At 37.0% G+C, this 23308-nt stretch overlaps 3 protein-coding genes across 4 annotated transcripts; 2 read left to right on the top strand and 1 right to left on the bottom strand.

Annotated features, from left to right (window-relative positions):
* Nucleotides 1-501: 501 nt before the first annotated feature.
* Nucleotides 502-5890, top strand: LOC116029578. Its single transcript, XM_031271629.1, has 4 exons — nt 502-709; nt 828-2045; nt 2153-3809; nt 5137-5890. The coding sequence occupies exons 1-4, from the start codon at nt 502-504 to the stop codon at nt 5888-5890; spliced, it is 3837 nt and encodes a 1278-aa protein (XP_031127489.1).
* Nucleotides 5891-12048: 6158 nt separating this feature from the next.
* Nucleotides 12049-16368, top strand: LOC116029409. 2 transcript variants are annotated; one of them, XM_031271402.1, is made up of 7 exons: nt 12049-12502; nt 13696-13869; nt 13957-14049; nt 14134-14202; nt 14548-14754; nt 15586-15711; nt 15861-16368. In XM_031271402.1, the coding sequence occupies exons 1-7, from the start codon at nt 12239-12241 to the stop codon at nt 15870-15872; spliced, it is 945 nt and encodes a 314-aa protein (XP_031127262.1). In that variant the 5' UTR covers nt 12049-12238; the 3' UTR covers nt 15873-16368. The 2 variants fall into 2 exon arrangements, with proteins under 2 accessions (XP_031127262.1, XP_031127261.1); XM_031271401.1 differs by having other exon boundaries at nt 12050-12502; nt 15839-16368.
* Nucleotides 16369-16506: 138 nt separating this feature from the next.
* On the bottom strand, nt 16507-20511 carry LOC116029410 (probable ribosome-binding factor A, chloroplastic). Its single transcript, XM_031271403.1, has 4 exons — nt 20036-20511; nt 18579-18752; nt 17662-17776; nt 16507-17164 (listed from the first exon to the last, which is right to left on the bottom strand). Exons 1-4 carry the CDS (start codon nt 20405-20407, stop codon nt 16992-16994), a joined length of 834 nt encoding a protein of 277 aa, XP_031127263.1. The 5' UTR covers nt 20408-20511; the 3' UTR covers nt 16507-16991.
* Nucleotides 20512-23308: the final 2797 nt, after the last annotated feature.

The raw sequence follows: 23308 nt of genomic DNA, 5'->3' as shown, positions 1-23308 counted from the left end.
GTGGGGGATCTCGATCCGGCGCTTGGTCATAGGGATATTATAGTAGAGACAAACGCCGGATATCTAAAGCGGATAAACGAGTTGAACCCTGCGTACTTACCATTACAGTATCCGCTGTTGTTTCCTTTCAGAGAGGACGGATATAGGGAGGACATTCAATTCAATTTGGATAGGCTCAGACCCACCGGTGGCAGAACTAAGGTCTCGTAGCGAGAATTCTTTGCGTACAGGATACATGAGCGGTTTTGTGAGCTGTCTACGTTACTACATGCAAAGAGACTTTTCCAACAGTTTCTGGTTGATGCATACACAATGGTGGAATCAAGCCGGCTTCTATATATTCGAAATAATCAAAGAGCGCTACGCTGTGAGGCATACAAAGGTCTTTCAGATGCTTTGACGCGAGGGGAAGTTGATACTAGCAATTAAGGAAAAAGAATCATTTTACCGTCAAGTTTCACAGGGGGGGCTCGATATATGATACAGAATTATCAGGATGCGATGGCGATTTGTCGTGCCAAAGGTTATCCAAACTTATTTATAACATTCACATGTAACCCGAAGTGGCCAGAGATCCAAAGGTACATGCTAAGATCAAACCTCAAACCAGAAGATAGACCTGACATTTTGTGCAGGGTTTTCAAGATAAAGCTCGATGAATTGGTGAAGGAAATTCGTGCGGGAAAGCTTTTTGGAAAAGTTGTGGCAGGTGAATTAATTTTGTATTAATTTCAAAATATCTAATATTATACATTTTAATTTCCAATAGTCACTCTATAGATCAACATCTAATATCTATTTTGATTTTTTCGGTAATTTACATGCAGTTGTATACACCATAGAATTTCAAAAGAGAGGTCTACCACACGCTCACATTCTGATTTTCCTAGAAAGACGGCCTCAAGGCTTTACAGCAGATATGATTGACCAATTTATTTCAGCCGAGATACCGGACCCAATAATGGACAATGCATATTTTAATGCTGTTGACGAGTTTATGATTCACGGGCCATGTGGTAGAGCAAGGCCTAAATCTCCATGCATGGCAAACAACAAGTGTTCTAAACACTTCCCTAAGAAATATGCAGATGTGTCAACATTAGATGATGATGGATATCCAATCTACAGACGTCGTTCAAATGGTCGAACAGTTGATAAGAATGGTATAAAGTTGGATAGTAGATATGTGGTGCCACATAATAGATACCTTCTTCTCAAATACAAAGCCCACATCAACGTAGAATGGTGTAACCAATCTAGATCAATCAAGTATCTGTTCAAGTATTTGAACAAAGGCAATGACAAGGTAACCGCAGAATTCTATAAGAGCACCGCAGATGACCATGCAAGTGAGCATGTTGACGAAATTACTATGTTCTACGATTGTAGATACGTGTCAGCATGCGAAGCTGCATGGAGATTGTTAAGCTTTGAGGTCCAGAACAGGCACCCGCCTGTGGAGAGGTTGAGCTTCCATTTGCCGGATTGTCAATCAGTGGTATTCCAGGACGATGACAGAATTGAGAATGTGTTAAGTCGACCAACTGTATACCAGAGTATGTTTACCGCGTGGTTTGATGCTAACAAGAAGTTTCAATCGGCAAGGGAGTTAACTTATATTGATATGCCAACAAGATTTGTATGGAAGAAGGATATTAGAGAATGGCATCCGAGGAAGAGGGGTTTCTCTATTGGAAGAATATTTTACGTACCGCCTGGCAGTGGAGAAATTTATTATTTGAGATGTCTCTTAAATGTAGTTCGTGGTCCTACTAATTTTGATGACATCAAGTCGTATCAAGGTGTAGTATATCCATCATTTATGGATGCATGCTATGCAAGAGGGCTTTTAGATGATGACAGAGAATACATAGATGCAATCAATGAAGCAAGTCTTTGGTCTACTGCAACAGCAATGAGAAAACTTTTTGTAGTCTTATTAACATCCAACTTGGTTAACCGGCCCGAAAACGTATGGTGTCAAGTATGGCATCACTTGGCAGAGGACGTACTATTTAATAGGCGGAGGTTATTCTCCAATGATGGTAAGTATTCTATTCTAAAATTATTGTGTTTTAATAATTATTTTAACTTATGTACTATAGCGTTAATAGCATTTATTTTTTTTAACAATGCACTCTGTAAAATGCAGATCTGAGTTTGTCTGATGATGAGAAGAAGAATTTAGCATTAATTGAGATTGAGCGATTGTTACAAAAGTACAACAAGTCCTTGAAAGATTACCCTCATATGCCAATTCCAATTCTTGAAGAATCTTGGAACCACAACAATCGTTTGTTGTGTGATGAGCTTGGATATGATCGGGATGCTCTACTTATAGAGAGCGGCAGGTTAGAAAGTCAATTAACTGATGAGCAATCTTTGGTGTACAACACGATCCTAAATAATGTACAAAAACAGAAGGGCGGCTTTTTCTTTGTTTATGGATATGGCGGCACCGGAAAGACATTTGTTTGGAAACCACTCTCTGCAAAAATAAGGTCACAAGGAAAAGTGGTCCTTAATGTTGCATCTAGCGGTATTGCTTCTTTGCTCTTGCCAGGCGGTCGGACAGCTCACTCGCGGTTTGCTATACCTATTGCCGTTACAGAAGACTCGACATGCAACATATCTCAAGGTAGCCATCTTGCCCAACTATTGATAACTGCAAAGCTTATAATATGGGACGAAGCACCAATGATGCACAAACATTGCTTCGAATGTCTAGATAGAACTTTGAGAGATATTATGCGGGTCCAAGATTGCAATAGTGGTAGTAAGACATTTGGTGGTAAAACGATGGTATTAGGAGGTGATTTTAGACAAATACTACCGGTTGTGCCGAAAGGATCAAGGCAAGATATTGTTTCTGCAACAATAAACTCTTCTTACTTGTGGGGATCATGTCAAGTCTTGAGGTTAACAAAGAATCTTCGCCTAAATACAGATGAACAAGGTGCTAATATTGAGGATATTAAAGATTTTGCCCAGTGGTTGGCCCAAATCGGCGATGGTATCTTGGGAGGCCCTAATGACGGCTATGCCAAAGTTAAAATTCCTCAAGAAATGTTGTTGCCATCGACAGGGGACAACATAGCAACTATTGTGGATAATATTTTTCCAATGTTCAAAGAAGGGTGTTGTCACCAAGAGTACATGGAGAGTCGTGCGATATTAGCCCCCACGCTAGATGTTGTGAATGCAGTGAATGAATATATGACAGATCTCCATGTTGCTGAAAGCCGGACATACCTAAGTTGCGACACGGTGTATAAGGCGGATTCAAATAATGGCATCCTATCGGATATGCACACTCCAGAATTCCTTAATGGATTAAAAGCATCTGGCATTCCTAATCATGCTTTAACTCTTAAAGTGGGATCTCCAGTCATGTTGTTGAGAAATATAGATCACGCAATGGGACTTTGCAATGGCACAAGGCTTATTATCACTAGATTATCAGAGCATGTTATCGAGGCAAAAATTGTCGCTGGTCATAACGCTGGACAAATCGTCTTGATACCAAGGATGTCAATGACGCCAACAAATACAAGGCTTCCATTCAATTTTCAAAGAAGACAATTTCCGTTAGTGTTGGCATATGCGATGACCATTAACAAAAGCCAGGGTCAAACATTAAAGCATGTTGGGTTACTCTTAAAGAAACCTGTTTTTGTTCATGGCCAATTATATGTTGCTGCTTCACGTGTTAGTAACCCTAAAGGGTTTAGAATCTTAATATCAAATGATGATGCAGAGAGTAACAATTATACTACGAATGTTGTGTACCATGAGGTTTTCAATAATTTGTAAACATGTAGTATAAATTTCTTTTTGCAGTACTGTAGTAAGTACATTGTATGAATGTTGTGTTCCATTAATGTTGTGTACCAAGAAGGTTGCAAATTTTTAATTGTTGTGTAATACTTAATAATATTTAATCATACGTACCATGAACTTTTTAATAATTGTTGAATGTTGATAATCATAATTTCCGTTCAATATACGTTTGGCATGCATGTAGTCCAAAGCAAATTAGTCATGCAACATAGTACAGTTAAACACAGCCGTGCAACGCACGGGTACAATACTAGTTATTATTATTGCAGATTGATGTTTTGAAGTGTGAGAAATATGGAAGAAAATATGGGTAGGGATTGAAACTAATTGACATTATGAGAAGTTGCAGGTGGATTTTGGTGACAGTGGAAGATGTTCGGGGATGTGCGAGGTGGTGAGTGCTTCTGTTGCTTGAGGTCCTTGATTGCTAGCCTTGACTTGATGTCACCAAGGAATCTGGTATGCAAATTAAGGAGACGCTCTTCATCCCATCATCCTTGAAGGTAGATCCTGACAATTGTAAATACATCACCGATTTCCTCTTCAACTCCTCTGTTGTCTCTCCATTAAGTAGTCCGGTCATGTCTAGGTGATGACCACCTTCACAATCAGTTTAGAGTGTGTACTTGGTTCAAAATTATCTGAAGCAGTTGTAGGCCTTTGACATTTTTTTTAGCATGGGAAATGGTTCAAAATGATCTGAAGCAATTTTAATTCAATAGAATAACCTTTTAGAGCTTACAATTCCTAAATTCCTGCTCGTATGCTGCAATTGCTTTCTTTGCAATATTATATGCCCATAAAGTTTTCTTCTTTTAATTTGTTCACTATCCTAAATCAATTTCTTTCTCTTTCAATCCATGGTACAGACACTTGATAAAGAAGAGGGAAATTAATTTAGGATTAAAGTTGGTTTGGTGATGGAGTTCAGTACTTCTGCGTGCAGAGGGGAAGAAGACCAAAAGAGATTATGGATGATAAATTACCCTAATAACCCTGCATTTAACAGTTAATAAACGGAATTATTAACAGAGGACTAAATTAAGTAAAATCATCAAAGTCGAGGACTTAATTAAGTACAAAAAGTCACTTAGGACTAAATTGAGTAAAACCCTTATAGTCAAGGACTATATTGGGTATTACCTCAGACAGAAATACTAGCTTTTACCACAAAGCTACGTTAATCAAGAGGAATAGAAGCCGTGTTCGCTTCCTCAAGCTGCATGGGGATTGGACAGACGATCCGTCTTCTCTGACTGAACATATTACTAATTATTTTGCTTCACTCTTTTGCAGGACGGACCAAGTGGGTCACAATCATCTTCACCCGATTCCGGTTGGTTTTCAAATTCCTGCGGCCCAAGCGTCTTCTCTGCTCCATCGAGCCTCTCTAATGGAAGTAAAAAAAGCGGTTTTTGGGATGAAAAAATACGGGAGCCCTGGACCAGATGGTATACCAGCGGCTTTCTACCAGCAGTTCTGGGAGGAGATAGGGCCAGCAATGTCGGAAACGGTCAATCAAGCCTTTGAGAATGGGTGCACGCATAACTCCCTCCTCCAAGCCTTCATGACTTTCATTCCTAAAAAAGACACCCCAGAAACAGCTGCTGATTTCAGACCTATTACACTACTTAATGTGTCTTTCAAAGTTATCTCTAAGGTCCTTGTCAACCGTCTTAGACCGATAATGAACACGCTGATTGGGCCTCACCAAAATAGTTTCCTACCAGGTCGATCCACCATGGATAATGTGATTCTGACTCAAGAAATAGTTCACACCTTGAACAATAAGAGGCTGAAGAAGAAGCAAATGATTTTCAAAGTTGATCTCCAGAAGGCCTATGACAGCGTATCGTGGGACTTCCTTGACAGCAATTTGGAAAACTTCGGGTTCCCGAGACGCCTTATTGATCTCATCCTCTTCTCCCTCTGGGAAAGCTCCATCTCAATTCTTTGGAATGGGGGTCGCATCCCTTCAGTCCTGGACGTGGTCTCCGGCAGGGTAACCCGCTGGCTCCTTATCTTTTCAATTTGGTTATGGAAAGACTGACACATGATATCCAAAACAGGGTCAATACCCACTCTTGGAAACCTATTCATGTCTCTAGAGGGGGTACGGGGATCTCCCACCTCTTCTTCGCAGATGATCTTATGCTGTTTGGTGAGGCTTCAGAAAAACAAGCAAAAACCATGATGGAGTGCCTCAATGCTTTTAGCAATGCCTCGGGTCTTAAGGTAAATCTCGCTAAATCCCTTATTTTCTGCTCCACTAACGTCAATGCAGGTCTTAAGCAGGTCATCAAGAGCATAACCCAAGTACCGGTGGCGGACAACCTCGGTACATATCTTGGCATCCCCATGCTTAATGAAAGAATCTCTGCGAACACCTTCAGTGCGGTCATTGACAAAATGAGAAGGAAACTCGCTACTTGGAAAACAACCTCTCTTAACATGGCAGGTAGGAGAGTCCTGGTCCAATCCTCGCTTGCTACGGTGCCGACGTATGCTATGCAAGCTATGGCCATTCCGATTAGTACCTGTAATGGTATTGATCGAATCTGTAGGAATTTCCTTTGGGGTCATGCGGACAATACCAAAAAGTTGCACACTATCAGTTGGTCTGAAATATGTAAACCCCGGGATGTTGGTGGCCTGGGACTCAGAATGGCCCGGGATTTTAACCCTGCCTTTCTCACCAAAATGGCGTGGCAAATTTTCTCGAATCACGACAAGTTATGGGTCAAGATTCTTAGAGAAAAATATGTCAAGAACAATGAGTTTCTTCACCTCCAAACCAAAAATAATAGCTCGTGGGGATGGAGGAGCATCATGAAGGGAAGAGATGTCCTTGCTGATGGCATGAAGTGGTATGTCGGTAATGGACATAAGATTAACGTGTGGAATGACTGGTGGGCGGGCGACGGTCCTCTATCTGCTAATTCCAACATCGACGTCCAAAGCTCAGGCAGTGATACTATGGTTAAAGACTTGATTACTGAACAACGCTCTTGGGACGTCTCGGCAATTCAGCACAACTTTCCAACGGAGATTGTGGACGTTATTCGTGCGACACCTATCTCATGCAATCCAAACCAAGAAGATAGGCTCACATGGCCGCACTCCGACATAGGTATGGTAACAGTTTCATCCGCTTTTTCTCGTGTTGCAGGTTCCGATGGCGACGAAGACTCCCACTCCTGGATCTGGCGTGCCACCTGCATGGAAAAGATCAAACTCTTTATTTGGAGAATCTCCAAAAACGGCCTCCTAGTTAATCATGAGCGTAAACGGCGCGAGCTTGTTGACTCGGCACTCTGCCCGGGTTGCAGTGAGGACGACGAGACGCTGGATCACCTTTTCCGTCAATGCCCTGTCGCAGAAGCCTGCTGGGATCTTGCTGCGCCTCCAGCCGCTTTCCGGTCATCCAATCATCTCCCCTTGCTGCGGTGGATTGAAGCTGCTTGCACCACTCATCACGCTGATGGCAATGGTACTAGATGGGGGCTGATTTTTCCTCACATCCTGTGGAATATGTGGAAGGCAAGAAATGGTGTGGTTTTTTACAACAAGTGTATGACACCAACCGACATCCTTAACCGGAGCAATGCTGAGGCAAAAGAAGCGCATGCTCTCCTCTCCAAAAGAACCGGGCCTCTTACAACAACTAGCTCCTGGGTTGTGTGGTTGCCTCCTACTCTGAACACCATCAAACTTAACTCCGATGGCGCAATGAAAGCCCGATCGCGTCTAGCGAGTGCGGGAGGTCTCTTACGTGATCATAGAGGCAACTGGGTGGTGGGCTACACGTGTAACATTGGATCAGCGAACAGTTTCCTGGCGGAGCTTTGGGGTCTTCGGGAAGGTCTTCTCCTTGCAAAAAACCGAGGGTTTACCAAACTCATTGCGAAAATGGATTCTGAAGCTATGGTTCAAGTGCTACACAGAGATGCGGCTTCCACCTCCGATGCTATCACGCTTGTCAAAGATTGCAAGGAGCTTTTGGATCAGTTTCTCGAGTATAAGGTTGTCCACATCTATTGAGAGAGCAATCAATGTGCTGATTTCTTGGCTAATATGGGTCAACAATCGCAATGGGGAACGACTATCCTTGACCACCCCCTTGAGGGGTTGATTGGGCTTCTCCAACGTGACGCCTCGGGCTATGTTACTTGCAGGCGCCGCTAACCTCGGGACTCTTAGTCCCTCTTATTCACCAAAAAATATAGTGGGTAGTAACTTTGATGTAAGACCATTCAAGCATATAAGCATGTTTCGAGCTTGTTTCTTTGCTCTCAAAATTCAAATCATCATACTTGCATCAGGCAATAAACAAAAATATATCAGAGAATGTATGAATCATATATCTAAACTATTAATCCAAACTTTACTCCAGATTACCAAATGGAGTGTATGGCTTTTTGGAATGATGCCCATCCAAACTGTTGAAATGTGATGTTCATAACCGTTGATTGGCAGACTACTCATGCTTCATATTTTAACAAAGTATCCGTTTCTTATGATATTATGATTTATAACATATAAGAATTGACAAATAAACTATAGTATGAGTCTTCCTTGCATGCAACAAATATCACAAAAATTCAGTGTTCTAAAATAAGTGTATAAATGCAATATGTAGATAATTTGCATTGCATTATATATCATTAATTTAATTACTTGTCGGTTAGTTATTGCAAGATCTTGAGATACACTCATATTTTGATATTTTGTAAATATAACTATATTAGAGAAAAATTTACCTAGGAGTAATAGGATAATCAGTTGAGTGCACTTGCAGGCACGAATGTCCACTACAAGAAAAATGCTCATAGACAATACCACAAAGACAACAGTTTTTAACAAAAGTGTTGTCTTTTGTTTAAATGACAACAGTTTTGTCCAAAACCGTTGTCTTTGACGCAACACTTTTGCCAAAGACAACGGTTTTTACCATACCGTTGTCTTTAGTGTGTTGTCTTTGTGCATTTTGTGAAAAGACAACACCACAAAGACAACGGTTTTAAAAAAACCGTTGTCTATGTGCGTATTTTTTTTAAAGACAATAGTATTATTTAACCGTTGTCGTTGGTGTGTTGTCTTTTAAGTGCTCTTGAATACACACCACTACAAAGACAACGGTATTTTAAAACCGTTGTTTTTCCTCAGTCTTTATTTTTAAAAAGACAACGGTTTTATTTAACCGTTGTCATTTGTGTGTTGTCTTTAAGCGCACTTGAATACACAACACTACAAAGACAACGATTTTATAAAACCGTTGTCGTTACACGCTCTAATTTTTTTTTAAGACAATGGTATTATGTAACCGTTGTCGTTGGTGTGTTGTCTATTAAGTGCTCTTGAATACACAACACTACAAAGACAATGATGGTGTATGGATAAATTGTTTTTATTATATTATTATGCTTAAAATCAAAACAGGTTAAAAACAATGGTTTAAAATCATTGTTTATGAATGTGAGGATAATAGTTTTTAACCGTTGTCTTATATATTAAAGACAATGGTTAAAAACCATTGTCTATCGATGTGACTTTCAACAACGCTTGTTTTAACAACATACAATAGATAACGGTTAAAAACCATTGTTTTATATAGAAAAGACAACGGTTAAAAACCGTTGTCTATGCCTGTGACTTTCAACAACACCGGTTTCAACAACAATCAATAGACAACGGTTTAAAAATCGTTGTCTTTATAGAAAAGACAACGTACGGTTAAAAACCGTTGTCTATGTACGTGACTTTTAACAACACCGGTTTCAACAACACTCAATACACAACGGTTAAAAACCTGTTGTCTTTTATAGAAATGACAACGGTTAAAAACCGTTGTTTATGTGCGTGACTTTTAACAACACTGATTTCAACAACACTCAATAGACAACGGTTAAAAACTGTTGTTTATGTGCGTGACTTTTAACAACACCGGTTTCAACAACACTCAATAGACAACAGTTAAAAAACTGTTGTCTTTTCTAGAAAAGACAACAGTTAAAAACCGTTGTCTATGTGCATGACTTTTAACAACACCAGTTTCAACAACAGAAATTTTACCTCAAAGACAACGGTTTTTAACCGTTGTTTATGTGCATTTTTCTTGTAGTGGTCGTTCAGAGAATATATTTTATTAGAAATTGTATTGCCATATTTTAATGTACAATTGTGTTACGAATATGAATTGTATTACCATATTTTACAATATTACGCAATCCTTAATAGTATATGAGTGTTTTGTGCGGGAAGTTAAAGTTAAGGATATTATTTTTATTAATAGTATAGATTGCGGGAAATATATGTAGTATATTATTAAGTTTATTAATTTTAATCTAGAATTGTATTACGAATAGGAACGTATGGAAGAATATATTTTATTAGGAATTGTATTACCATATTTTAATGTACAATTGTATTACGATTTACGAATACGAATTGTATTACCACATTTTACAATATTACGCAATCCTTAATAGTATAAGAGTATTTTGGACGGGAAGTTAAAGTTGAGGATATTGTTTTTTTATTAATAGTATAGATTGCATTGCAGGGAAATATATGTACTGTATTATTACGTTTAGTAATTTTAATCTAGAATTGTATTAGATTAGGAACGTAGGGAAGAACATATTTTATTAGGAATTGAATAGGAACGTAGGGAATAATATATTTTATTAGGAATTGTATTACCATATTTTAATGTACAATTGTGTTACGAATACGAATTGTATTACCATATTTTACAATATTACGCAATCCTTAATAGTATAGGAGTGTTTTGGGCGGAAAGTTAAAGTTGAGGATATTGTTTTTTTAATAGTATAGATTGTATTGCAGGGAAATATATGTACTGTATTATTAGGTTTATTAATTTTAATCTAAAATTGTATTACGAATAGGAAAGTAAGAAATAATATATTTTATTAGGAATTGTATTATCATATTTTACAATATTATGCAATCATTAATAGTATAAGAGTATTTTGGGCGGGAAGTTAAAATTGATGATATTATTTTTATTAAGGGTCACACTTGTGTAAGACCGTCTCACGGATCCTTATTCGTGAGACAGGTCGGGTCGGGTCAATACACCATGCAAATGTCATACTTATATGTGCAAATCTCACACTTATATGCTCAAATATAACACTAATAAAAAATACAATTTTTGTTACTTATAAGAGAAAAAATAATACATTTTTCATAATAAGTAATGTTGACAAATGCCTCTCACTTATAAGGGCAAATATAATACTTTTGAGGAAAATGTAATACTTTTAAATTGAAATGTAAAAGTATTGTATTTTCCCTTAAAAGTATTACATTTACCCTAATAAGTAACAAAAATTTTATTCCTGATTAGTATTAAATTTGAGCATATAAGTATGGCATTTGTGCATATAAGTGGTACATTTACATCTTGACCCGACCTGCCCCGCCCCGTCTCATGGTGAGACGGTCTCACACAAGTTTTTGTCTGTTATTAATAGTATAGATTGCATTGCATGGAAATATATGTACTGTATTATTACGTTTAGTAATTTTAATCTAGAATTGTATTAGAATAAGAACGTGGAAGAATATATATTTTATTAGAAATTGATTAGGAACGTAAGAAAGAATATATATTTTATTAGGAATTGTATTATCATATTTTAATGTACAATTGTGTTACAAATAGAAATTGTATTACCATATTTTACAATATTACACCATCCTTAATAGTATCGGAGTGTTTTGGGCGGGAAGTTACATTTCAGAGATTGTATTGCAGGGAAATATATGTACAGGGAAATATATGTACTGTATTATTAGTTATTAGGTTTATTAATTTTAATCTAGAATTGTATTACGAATAGGAACGTAGGAAATAATATATTCTATTAGGAATTGTATTACCATATTTTAATGTACAATCGTGTTACGAATACGAATTGTATTATCATATTTTTACAATATCACGCAATTCTTATAGGAGTGTTTTGGGCTAGAAGTTAAAGTTAATGATATTGTTTTTATTAATAGTATAGATAATAATTATTATAGCAATTAAAATATTTTTAACAATTTAAAAATTAGAAAAGTTTACGTTAAAAACGGGTGGAATTTCCTAATTCTTATTGGAGTGTATTTGTAAATGCATTATGGACACTTATTAAAGCGCTTATTGTTTGGGGGAAATGCAATAAATTATTTTTTTCGGAAAGGTAAAAGAATCAATCACTTTCCCGAATTTGGAGTGCACAATCCTCTTACGTGCGCTGATTGCCCGCAAGTCAAGTAGATATTCTCCCGCCAAGCCATTTTCATCAGTAACGCTCCAAATTCCCCCAAATCCCTTCTCTGTCACCGAACCGATCGCAATCAGCTATTTTCCGGCGGCAAAATGGAGCTTCCGGTGATCGATTTGAGCTCGTACTTGGAATTCTCGAACCCACTCGGCTCCTGTCCGGAGGCACAGCTGGATCCCCAACTTATGACGCTTTGCTTCGAAGTGAGCCGAACCCTAGCAGACACCGGAGCTCTGCTGGTGAAAGATCCACGCTGCTCCGCCGAAGACAACGATCGGTTCATCGACATGATGGAGAAGTACTTCGAGCAGCCGGAAGAATTCAAGCGCCTCCAGGAACGCCCTCACCTCCATTATCAGGTGCTCCATTTTTTCAACATTTATATTTCACACCTATGCTTCCATTTCATTTTTGAAATTATTTTGATACGGTCTCCTAATACCTTACAAAGTTCTCCCTATTCTCCGTATTTTAGTATTTATATATCTTTTTCTCTGCATTGATAATTTTTAGAGTAAAACATTATTATTAATATTTTACAAAAAAAAACATTATTATTATTATTATTATTATTATTATTATTATTATTATTATTATTATTATTGATCTTGATTTAGACCGGTCTCAAATACCTTTTTTTGTGTAATTATTATTACTTGTGACAAAAGATGTAATTATTATTACTACTACCATGGAAAATGACTAATTTGGTCACTAAATTACACTCTGTCTCTTAGTTATTTGTGTTTACTTTTGATCCTTAGTTATTTCTAAATTGTTAATTTTGATCATATTCCATTAGATTTGAAAAAAAAAACAAAAAAAACCTTAAATGACAGTTGTATACACTATACAGGAAATTTGATTTTATCCTTTTCTCTTTATATTAGACAAATGTTTCCAATTTTTTGTGAGTTTATTTGACAAATTTTGTTCCAATTTGTGGTAAACAAAGGTATACATCCTATATAGAAGCTTGAAGTTTGTCAATAAACTCACTAGAAGAGTAGAAGACCGGAAATGCTCTTCTCATATAACCAGAAGTAGAAGAAATCTGAATTTCATGTTTACCCTTGTCATTTAAGCTTTTTTATTGGTTTCTTGTCCAAATTTAAAGGAATATTAACAAAACAGACCAAATATGCTATTTTCAGTATAACAATACCCTTAAAATCAAAGAAAAGGAAAAACAGAAAACCTTTCTAAAGGGTTACAGGACAGTTCATTATGCAATCTTCTTCTTGCATTTGCATTAAGAGCATTATATTGAATAATTTCTGTTGATGCATTTGACTTATTTATAATAAATGCTCATTTGTGCTATGTTTCACATTTTGTACTTCTGGTTTTGTTTATCCTTTAACAGAACATAATGAAAGGAAATCTCAGATTAACAAAGTAGGTGTTGTGAATAATATGATGCTCCATCAAAGCATGGATAGATTGTCATCTTAAATTGTGTTCTGGAACTTTTTTTTTTTTTTTGAATACTTGTGTTCTGGAACTTAGGTACACAGTTTTTAAAAAATCTTTTTCTGGCAATTACTGACAGGTTGGAGTGACACCTGAAGGAGTTGAAGTACCTCGTAGTCTGGTTGATGAAGAAATCCAAGAGAAGCTAAAAGCTTTGCCCAAAGAGTGTCAACCATCTCCTCTCTCTGGGCCAGACCCTAAGTGGCGGTACATGTGGAGAGTTGGTCCACGACCAGCAGTCACCCGCTTTAAGGTTTCCTCATTTCATAAACCTTTTTGCTATAATGTTGTACTTAAGATTATTGTACTCTATACTATAATTACCATTACACTCCTGTAGGAACTGAATTCAGAGCCAGTCATACCTGAAGGATTTCCTGAATGGAAAGACACCATGGATTCATGGGGCCATAAAATGATATCTGCCATAGAGGTAAGTCATCATCAGGTTTTTTCTTGTCATTTACAAAACTTTTCAGCTCTGAGAAATACACATCACATCTGTATTTTTTTTCAGACTGTTGCTGAAATGGCAGGTATTGGGTTTGGCTTGCCTAAGGATGCATTCACTTCTCTAATGAAGCAGGTAATAGATTTTTTATTATATCACCACTTACTGTGGATCTGCTGTCTGTTACAATGGCGTAAGTTCATTTAGATCAGAAAAGATAAAGCTGCATTAAGTTTTGGTTATGACGTATTTTTCTGCATTTTGGTGGCTATTTAAGAATGTGCATATGTTTCTGAAAATTCTAAACAGTTTTGATACTCTAAGTTTCAGATTTGTTTCTTTCATGGGTGGAAAATTGGTGTCAAATATTTGTAGGATTGTGCACATGAGAATATTGTATCATTATTCACTTGCCAAAGTAAAAGTTTTCTTCATGACCTCAATATTCTATGGATAATACTGATATACTCCAATTTTTAGGGACCTCATCTCCTTGCTCCAACTGGAAGTGACCTGAAACGTTATGGTCAGGAGGGTACTGTCTTTGCAGGATACCATTATGACCTTAACTTTCTTACGATTCATGGGAGAAGTCGATTTCCTGGTTTAAATATTTGGCTAAGAAATGGACGAAAAATGGAAGTGAAGGTTCCTGTTGGATGTCTCCTCATCCAAGCAGGAAAGCAGGTATGAACTTCCCTATTAATTATTGACAACGCGGACTGTTTCCGCCGGCAAATTATTCTGTGGATCCGATACAATTTGCATATTGAATGTTCACAAATTATATACTAAATGTTCACAATTCAAATTGTTAACATTCAATAGGTACATTGTGAACATTCAGTATGTAAATAGACACAAGTCCACCTTGCAAGGTGGACCCGGGTCCATGGTATAACTTTTGGTTTCCGCCATATGTAAAGCACTTTAGAGAAAAGCAACTGCAATTATCACTTATCAAAAGCAAAATCCCTTGCACCCCTTATTGAGCTGATTCCTTTTTAACACCTTATGCTTGTCCTACCCTGTGTTAGGGATATATAGGCTTGCTAGGCTTGGGAAGTTAGATGACTAGTAGCTTACCTTATATCCCATAGATTATCCCTTGTTGGGTAATATGGGATGTAGAAGCTCAGGTTTTTTTGTTTTTTTTTTTAATTATAATCATTAACGAGTTCTTTGACTTTAAGTCACCTACTGGTGAGAGGAATGGAACTTGAGTTATCCTCTCTCTGCAGTTCTAGAACTCTATGCACTAGACACTTTAAGGGGTGCAAGGCTGAAGTTAAGCTGTATTTGACATTTCTGAAAGGAGCTCTATTCTTGTAAAATAATTAGAAACATATTTTCTCTCAAAGAGATGCTACATATTACCCGGAAAAGAACAAAAATGGTCCCATGCCACAGATTTCAACATCAATTTTTTTCACTTGTTTTGCTGTCAGCTAGAGTTGATTGTCTTTAACAATTTCTTTTAGATAAAATCATTTAATTTTCACAATTTGAAATATGCAGATAGAATGGTTGACTGCAGGGGAGTGCATGGCCGGCATGCATGAGGTTGTTGTAACTAACAGAACAACTGCTGCAATTAAACAAGCCTTGGAGCAAAAACACAGCCTATGGAGAGTATCTTCAACTGTGAGTGAAACTAGATCATACATTCAATTGTTAAATTTTATTATATTTCCAATTTCAATAGTTGTTAGTATTAAGTGTTTTACAAATTTCAAACTCAGTAATGTCGTCCATGTTTCTTCTTATCTAGCTATTTTCACACATTGCATCAGATGCTGTGTTAAAACCTCTGGGGAACTTTGCTGACAGTCCTCTTGCTGGAAAGTATCCGCCAATGTGTGCGGGAGAATTTGTAGAACAAGAGCTTTCTGTTATTAATCTTAAAGGTAAAAAAGAACCTTTATAACCTCACTGTAGTCCTTGGAGTCAAATAACATTTCAAGAAAGCAAGCCGGAATCTTCTCTTCTATGAAATATTGGCATAAAAGAGGCAGGTTTCAACTTCACCCATTCAGCCTTGAAACGATACAATAATTATATTATGTCCTGTGTACATTAAATCTAATTGTATTTGATTCGTTTTGCCACTCACTATTTGAATTGGTAATTGCTCTGGGCAATTATTGTTTCAGCTGATGTATTAAGTTAATTAACTATACCTTTTGTGTTTGTGCAGTGGTTAGTGAGTAATTACTCACTTATTCACCTTTGAAGTTTTTTTAGTACTGCTGGTTCTGTTACAATGTAGTATCTTATCATAATTATATTACTTTTTCAACATACTGAAGTACAAAGAATCAATACCATTCTTACATGGACTCGATAAATGACTTTCTTGCTCTAAAATGTTCAGTTCCTTCATTCAATCAATGCCATTATGCCGCTGAGAACACTACTATTTTTAAAACACATTCTACGTTTCTACCAACCCGAATTTTCCTTGGTGGATTTCAAATTCTATTAAGCTGAAACAAATCACTCAAGTTCGTTATGTTTACATTATTCCCTAATGTCAACCTGTAAAGACACATTCAAGACTTAGTTGATGTAGTGAGTAGTGTCGTTGTACATATTAAAGTTAATGGCAAGCAAAGTCATGAAGTTGGAGTTCAGCAACTGTTTCACAGGCACGCAAGTCATATGGCGAGTATGAGGATGAGTTAGGACATAAGCACAGAACATCCCCCACTCGGCGCAATCTGCTGCTATATAGACATCAACTGTGATATTTCACCCCATATTAACAGCTAACCATCATAGACTCAAAACACACTGTAGCAGTACCAAGGGTCACGAAGAATGAAGCTTTCAGTGGTAGTGGTGGTGGTGTTGGTGGTCGTGGCTAGTTTAGTGGCGGAAAGCAAGGGCCACTCATGTGGGGCCACTTTCTTCTCGGCTCTTGTTCAACTCATACCTTGCAGGGCAGCGGTCGCTCCTTTTAGTCCAATCCCACCAAGCGAAGCCTGCTGCGCTGCCCTCAAGGCTCTCGGCCAGCCTTGCTTGTGCGTACTCATCAACGGCCCGCCCATATCTGGCGTTGATCGAAACATGGCGATGCTGCTTCCGGAAAAATGCACTGCAAATTTTGAACCATGTAAAAAGCCCTCCCATCACTCATCTGCCAACCACATTTTCTAACTTTTATTCTTAGTACCATCATAGACTGCACTAATCACACCAAATTTGAACTAAAATTTCCTTCTCTACTTGTTTAATATGTGCAGGTGAACTCATGTAGAGAGTAATGGAGAGAGCTTGAAATAAGTCTGTGGGGAGGCTGTGCTAATCCTTTCCTCTATTGGAGAGTCTAGTCTTTATAATTGGCACTCTATACATAATGTTTGTAATGCTTAATAGAGAGTAGCAGAATTGCGATTTAGTTAAATTCCTTTCCTTCTTCAAGCATACCAACATTTATACTTTTTTTTTTAAATTAAGAAATATTACAATGATAGATTAGGGTATAAGGTCTCACTAAATTTGAATTGTATTTCTCATACTTGCTGTCAGTTCTAAGAGCTTCAGCACACAACTATTCCACATAAAAAATCCCTTCATCATCAGGGTCCTCACCTTCCCAATCCTCATCATCCTCGCTGTGTTCAGATGAGTCATTCTTGGCATTAGCTTTAAGATCAGCTTCCTTTTTCTCGTTCTCGCGCTTTATTCTATCCAGTATAGCAATAACCTGAAATAATTTTGTTTTGTTGCTAAGCACGAGCTTAAAACGTAAGTATAAAATTACTGAGTCATGGGCATAATGCAGAGAGAAATCATTTCTCATATTCGCAAAATAGGCTAGTGCAGTATGCCATTTTACAACGACCTTGCTTTTAAACCTCACAGAAATTATGACTAAACCATGGGGCATCACAGTAGTTTCATAAAACGCATGCTGACAAAGCCACAGAAGTATCGTCCAATCAAGCATCTAGCAACAATTTTTTCAAGAATATAAAAAAAGTGTGAAGAATGAGAGTTAACTTCGAGCAGATTTTGGTTCTAGTTAGGTACTTCAGCAATGCTTCAAAATAAGTACCGAGACACATCTAAAGCTTTTTATGCACTAATTTCTTCAATGAATCTTTGATGACAACCATATTAAGTTAATCATCAAGTCTTGAGCACCTGATCTCCTAATTTGTCTAGTAGGAACCTCAGAGACAACACACGCAAAAACTTATCCTAATTCCTAAGGGCTAGCTGGAATGATCAATGGTGATGTAACTCTTCAAGTTAGTAAACAAGGATAAAGTTCTCTTGTCTGTAAGGACAACCCAGGTGGTAAGAGTGCTCTACCTACATTCGAGAGGTTGGAGGTTCGACCCTCAAACCCCTGGGTTTGAGCCGGTCAACTATGGGTAACCTAGGCTGGTTTACCTCCTTGTGGTCCTTTGCCGGCTAGGGTCACAGGGCGATATATCCAACCCAACATAAGAAATCCACACGGAAGTTAATTTGCATATTCCAACAAGACAATGAATACTCACCCTGCTTCCTCTCTCAATAGACAGATCTTCAATAAATCGTATCTCTGGAGTAAGTCTCAACTTCATGCGCTTGCCCAGCTCACTGCGTACATATTTCGCTTTCGACTTTAATCCTGCAATGGCCACTTCTTTTCCTCTTTTGTCCCCAAAAACAGAAACATAGACTTTAACAACCTATGAAGAATGAACCATCCATCAAAATATGCAATCACAGTAAGCTTCATCATGAGGCCAGACAGAAGATGTCATTGTAAACGACATTTTAAACTAATCCAACAATCTTTTGTTCATTATGCATTTATTTCAATTGCAAAGTCCTCCAGCATGCGTGAATGATTAAGTGAATCCTCTGAACCAAAACAAGCAGCAGCCTTAGCTCAAGATTATCTTCTTCTCCCTATTACTTTGCGAATAATGCTACAGCAACATATACTACTAAAGAAAACCTTTGAACCATCGCCCCAAAACTACCATAATATACAAAACATGATAAATGGTATGTAAGAGTTAATTCTAGAAATGGTCTCTCGACTATTGACCTTTACCAATTTTTATCTTCGACTTTTAATTTGACCATAATTAGTCTTGCTTATTGATTTTGCTCCTGATTTAGTCCAACAACTACATATTCGTTATCCGTTTAGTCAGCCTTTGATTTAAGGGCAAGAATGCAAAAATTAGCTAGCAAAATCACCTCTACAGATTTGCACACTTACAGGGCGTTTGGTTGGAGGGAATTACAATTCCATTCCCACCTAATTCCGAAGGCAACTAAATTCCTTCGTTTGGTTGGAGGGAATTGCAATTCCACGGAATTGGAATTGTAATTCCCTCATTCTCATGGAATTAGAATCCCATGGCCCACAGGAATTTTAATTCCGTGGATTTTAAGAAAAAAAAAAAAAAAGATAATCCCGGACAAAATTTTCCCTCCTTTTTTAAGCTAAATTTGAAATTCTTACTGTAAATCAAACACTGAAATTTAAACTCCCACTTTATTCCCGCATTATTATTTTCCTGTAGAATTGCAATTCTTTTCCCACCTAATTCCTTCCCTCCAGCCAAAAGCCCCATTAGTGTTAAAACAAAGGATATAATCGCCTCAAATTTGGGGCAAAGACTTAGCCTAGTACAAATTGGCTTATGCATCAACATGTTTTTCACATTCTCACTAATGATACACCGAGTGTATGAAGTTTATGAACCCAATTTGTCCATCTTAATAATAACAGACAATTTTTACATTCTTACCATTAAATTTAAGGGTTACTAAATGGATATTTAACCACCATTTATGATCAAATAACAAGTCAAGGATAGGTAAATGGCAATAGTCAAGTATCATTCTTGGAATTAAGTCTAAATGAAATGTTGGTAAACTGCTAACATGCTAAAAGATGATTACAGGGGCACACCAGAATTTGGACGAAAACACGAAACCCCGGCAAAAATCTAACCTGCAAATCAGCAGAAACTTCAACGTCGCTGATAGTAGTAAGCGAGGAGAGGTACTGATCAGCTCCGAGAGCGGCTTCGGGCAGCACAGCGTACTGTAAAACCTTATCCGTGAGCAGCATGTCGGAAAGCTCTCTCCTTATCTGCTTAGCCACCATTTTCACTCTCCGAGGATTCGCCATGCATTTGACTAAACTACCCCTGCTGCCATGTCCGCCGCCGCTGGAGGTGAATATCCGGCGCAGGCGGAGAAGAAAGGGCGGGGAAATCGACAGCCCCCCCGGAGGTGTGTTTGAGATTGTGATTGAAGATGAGCGTAGGTTTAGGTTAGGGAAAGGACGTAAGTGTGGGTTTTGGATGAGAATATGCGGCATTACGACGTCGTTTACTGTTTGTTGTCTCCGATTATCTTCTCGCCGGTGAGGTATATGGAGAGGAACGAGAAATTTAGGATATCCGATGCCGATGTCGGAGGGCCTTTTTGGAAATACAATGAACAATTATCCGGATCAAATATCTATTTGAAGGGACCTATTTAGTATGAGTTGGGCCTGATTAAATGGGCTTTTTTTTGAAAACATTAAATGGGCTTAATATAGGCTTTTCATTAAAAATGTTAGGGTGCGTTTGGACAATCATTATATCGTGGACTAGGGTCCACAACGCACTGTGGACCCTGGTTCGAAACGACATCGTATTGTTATTGGATGGACACCGTTTCAAATGACTTCAGGGAATACACATAATCCTTGTCTACTATACACAGAATGACTTCAAAGAATACACAGAATATTGACACAACTATACATAAATCATTCTCCTAACATTTGAATACACAAAACACATCACAACTACACATAATAACTTCAAAGAATACACAGAAAATGAAAACACCAAATACACAAACACATCACCCCTCTGTGCTTAAGTACCACTAACATGAATACATAGAATCCTTGTCTAAAATACACATAATGACTTCAGAGAATACACAGAATATTGACACAACTACACAGAAATCACCATCCTAACATTCTAATACACAAAACACGGCACAACCTATGTTTAAGTACCCTAACATGAATATACAGAATCGTAGTCTACAATACACATAATGTCTTCAAAAGTTACACATAATGTCTTCAAAAAATACACAGAATATTAACACAAATACACAGACTGGCCGAAACGGGAAACGTGATTTCCAAAAAAAAAAACAAAGCATTAATTAAAATGACCAAAACGACGTCGTTTTGGTACGGGGTGCACAATGCATTGTGCACCCTGGTCCACAATATATATTAAGCAGGAAAATGATTTTTAGAAAATGAGTCATTTTCTAGAAAGCATTATCCTTTCTTGTGTTTGGTTGAAAAGTAGAAAATTGTGTTGGTGTGTTTGGTTCATTTTCTAGAAAATGAGCAGGAAAATGAATAGAATTGTATAATTAAATATTTTAATTAATTTGTTTAAATATAACAACATTTATAATAAAAATTTTCAGTATAATCAACAAATGACTAATAAAATATCAAAATAACTAACCAAATTATTACAATTGAAAATAACAAACCAAAATAACTAGTTGATCATTGCATCCAACGTCTTACAATCCAAAATAAGATATCAAAATAACTAGTTGATCATTACATCCAACGTCTTACAATCCAAAATAAGATATCAAAATAACAAACTAGCAATCCAACATGAAAGTCTTACAATCCAAGAGAAAGTCATAAAATCCAACACAACCAATATCTAACTCAAAGAAGAAATAAAACTCTCAATCCATTTCGTCTTCAAGCTTGCACTCTTCACCCTGAAAATTCTAGCTTGAACTTCGTTTGTCATTAGAAATTCAAATGCTTTGTAGTCATCCTCATGAAAGTCAGCACCTATTGTCATCACTTGTTCTTACAATTCACTTTCATCAACGCCACCGGTGCTCAATGACTTAATGACTGATGCAATGTTACCAAGTTGCTCAGTCATTTCATCCACTTTCAAGTCAAGTGACTTTCTCTTTTGCCCTGATTTTTTAGACGAAGTAGCAGATGATACAGATGTTTTTCCCTAGTTTCTTCATCATTTTGGTCATGCAAGTTTTCAGGAGTTATGCCATCCACTTCATTGGTACCTTCTAACTCAATATCTGCAAAAGATTTTGCAAATCTTCCTACGGCACAATCTCTCCCAACAACAATAGGTTTTCTGTTCAATATAGTTTCATACTTGGGAGTTGCCTATAAATAAAACATAAAAATACATTAAAAATATGCAATAATAAAAAGTTCTATAATTAGAATTATGTTAACAAAATATTATCGAGATAAGCTCGATATAAGTTGTTGAAACACACGCAATCATTTTCAACTGATCATTCCAACCAACACCACTCAAATTTTTCAGTTTGCAAATCATCATCCACGTGTTCTTCACTGTTTTCAAATGATTCTCTACATGTTTGGATTCACATGCAACATTGAATTGTTCATAAATAGTAGCAGCAACACGGTTGAATGAGGATGATTTAAAATTGTTAGTTGGATTGTTGAGATTGTTAGCCTCTTTAGCTAATATCTGTAGAAATACACCCTCAATTGGCTTTGTTCACCTAAATTGCTTAGAAGTGACAATTCCCTTGCCTTTATTCATGATGCTATAATAAATACAAATAATTTTACAATTGAAGTATATACCATATTTAACAATAAAACAAATATCAACCATAAACTAATCCAAATTTAACAACTAATAACATTCAACAAAGTAGCACTAAGAAATGTTTAACAATAAAACAAATATCAACTATAAACTGATCCAAGTTTAATAACTAATAACATCCAACAATGTAGCAATAAGAAATGTTTAACAACGAACTAGATACTAAAGTCATTCCACATTTGTTCTGCAATTTCATCCCGCTTTGCATTCCACTGTCTAGCCTCGTGTCTTTCTTCACTTTGGGTATGAGATAATGTCAACAAGCTACCATCATCATCATCAACTAATATGGTTATGAATTATGCAACAAGCTAAAACTATATTCACTTGTGTCAGAAAATCCCAAAATGGTTCTACATCTAATCACGGAATCGTTTCTTCAAAATTTCAAACACTCTCTCAACAATTGTTCTTAAGGACGAATGATGAAGATTAAATAGTTCTTTCTTATTCTCAGGACGATGACCATTAAACTCCTGAAAATGATATCTAACACCACGATATGGAGTAAGTATCCCATTCCGGATGCTATATCCAACATCACCAAGATA

This window comes from Ipomoea triloba, chromosome 9 (genome assembly GCF_003576645.1).
Source record: "Ipomoea triloba cultivar NCNSP0323 chromosome 9, ASM357664v1".
Taxonomy (NCBI): domain Eukaryota; kingdom Viridiplantae; phylum Streptophyta; class Magnoliopsida; order Solanales; family Convolvulaceae; genus Ipomoea; species Ipomoea triloba.
This window is presented reverse-complemented; position numbering and strand designations above follow the sequence as displayed.

Excerpts from the sequence above, each read along its gene's own strand:
- LOC116029409 (XM_031271401.1), top strand. The coding sequence starts at position 12,239 with ATGGAGCTTCCGGTGATCGATTTGAGCTCGTACTTGGAATTCTCGAAC. Across the intron at positions 12,503-13,695 it reads GCCCTCACCTCCATTATCAG|GTTGGAGTGACACCTGAAGG; the intron begins GTGCTCCATTTT and ends AATTACTGACAG. Across the intron at positions 14,203-14,547 it reads TCACTTCTCTAATGAAGCAG|GGACCTCATCTCCTTGCTCC; the intron begins GTAATAGATTTT and ends TCCAATTTTTAG.
- LOC116029410 (XM_031271403.1), bottom strand. The coding sequence starts at position 20,407 with ATGCCGCATATTCTCATCCAAAACCCACACTTACGTCCTTTCCCTAAC. Across the intron at positions 18,753-20,035 it reads AAGTTTCTGCTGATTTGCAG|GTTGTTAAAGTCTATGTTTC; the intron begins GTTAGATTTTTG and ends CATTCTTCATAG. Across the intron at positions 17,777-18,578 it reads CTATTGAGAGAGGAAGCAGG|GTTATTGCTATACTGGATAG; the intron begins GTGAGTATTCAT and ends AAATTATTTCAG.
- LOC116029578 (XM_031271629.1), top strand. The coding sequence starts at position 502 with ATGGCGATTTGTCGTGCCAAAGGTTATCCAAACTTATTTATAACATTC. Across the intron at positions 2,046-2,152 it reads GAGGTTATTCTCCAATGATG|ATCTGAGTTTGTCTGATGAT; the intron begins GTAAGTATTCTA and ends TGTAAAATGCAG. Across the intron at positions 3,810-5,136 it reads CATGAGGTTTTCAATAATTT|GACGGACCAAGTGGGTCACA; the intron begins GTAAACATGTAG and ends ACTCTTTTGCAG.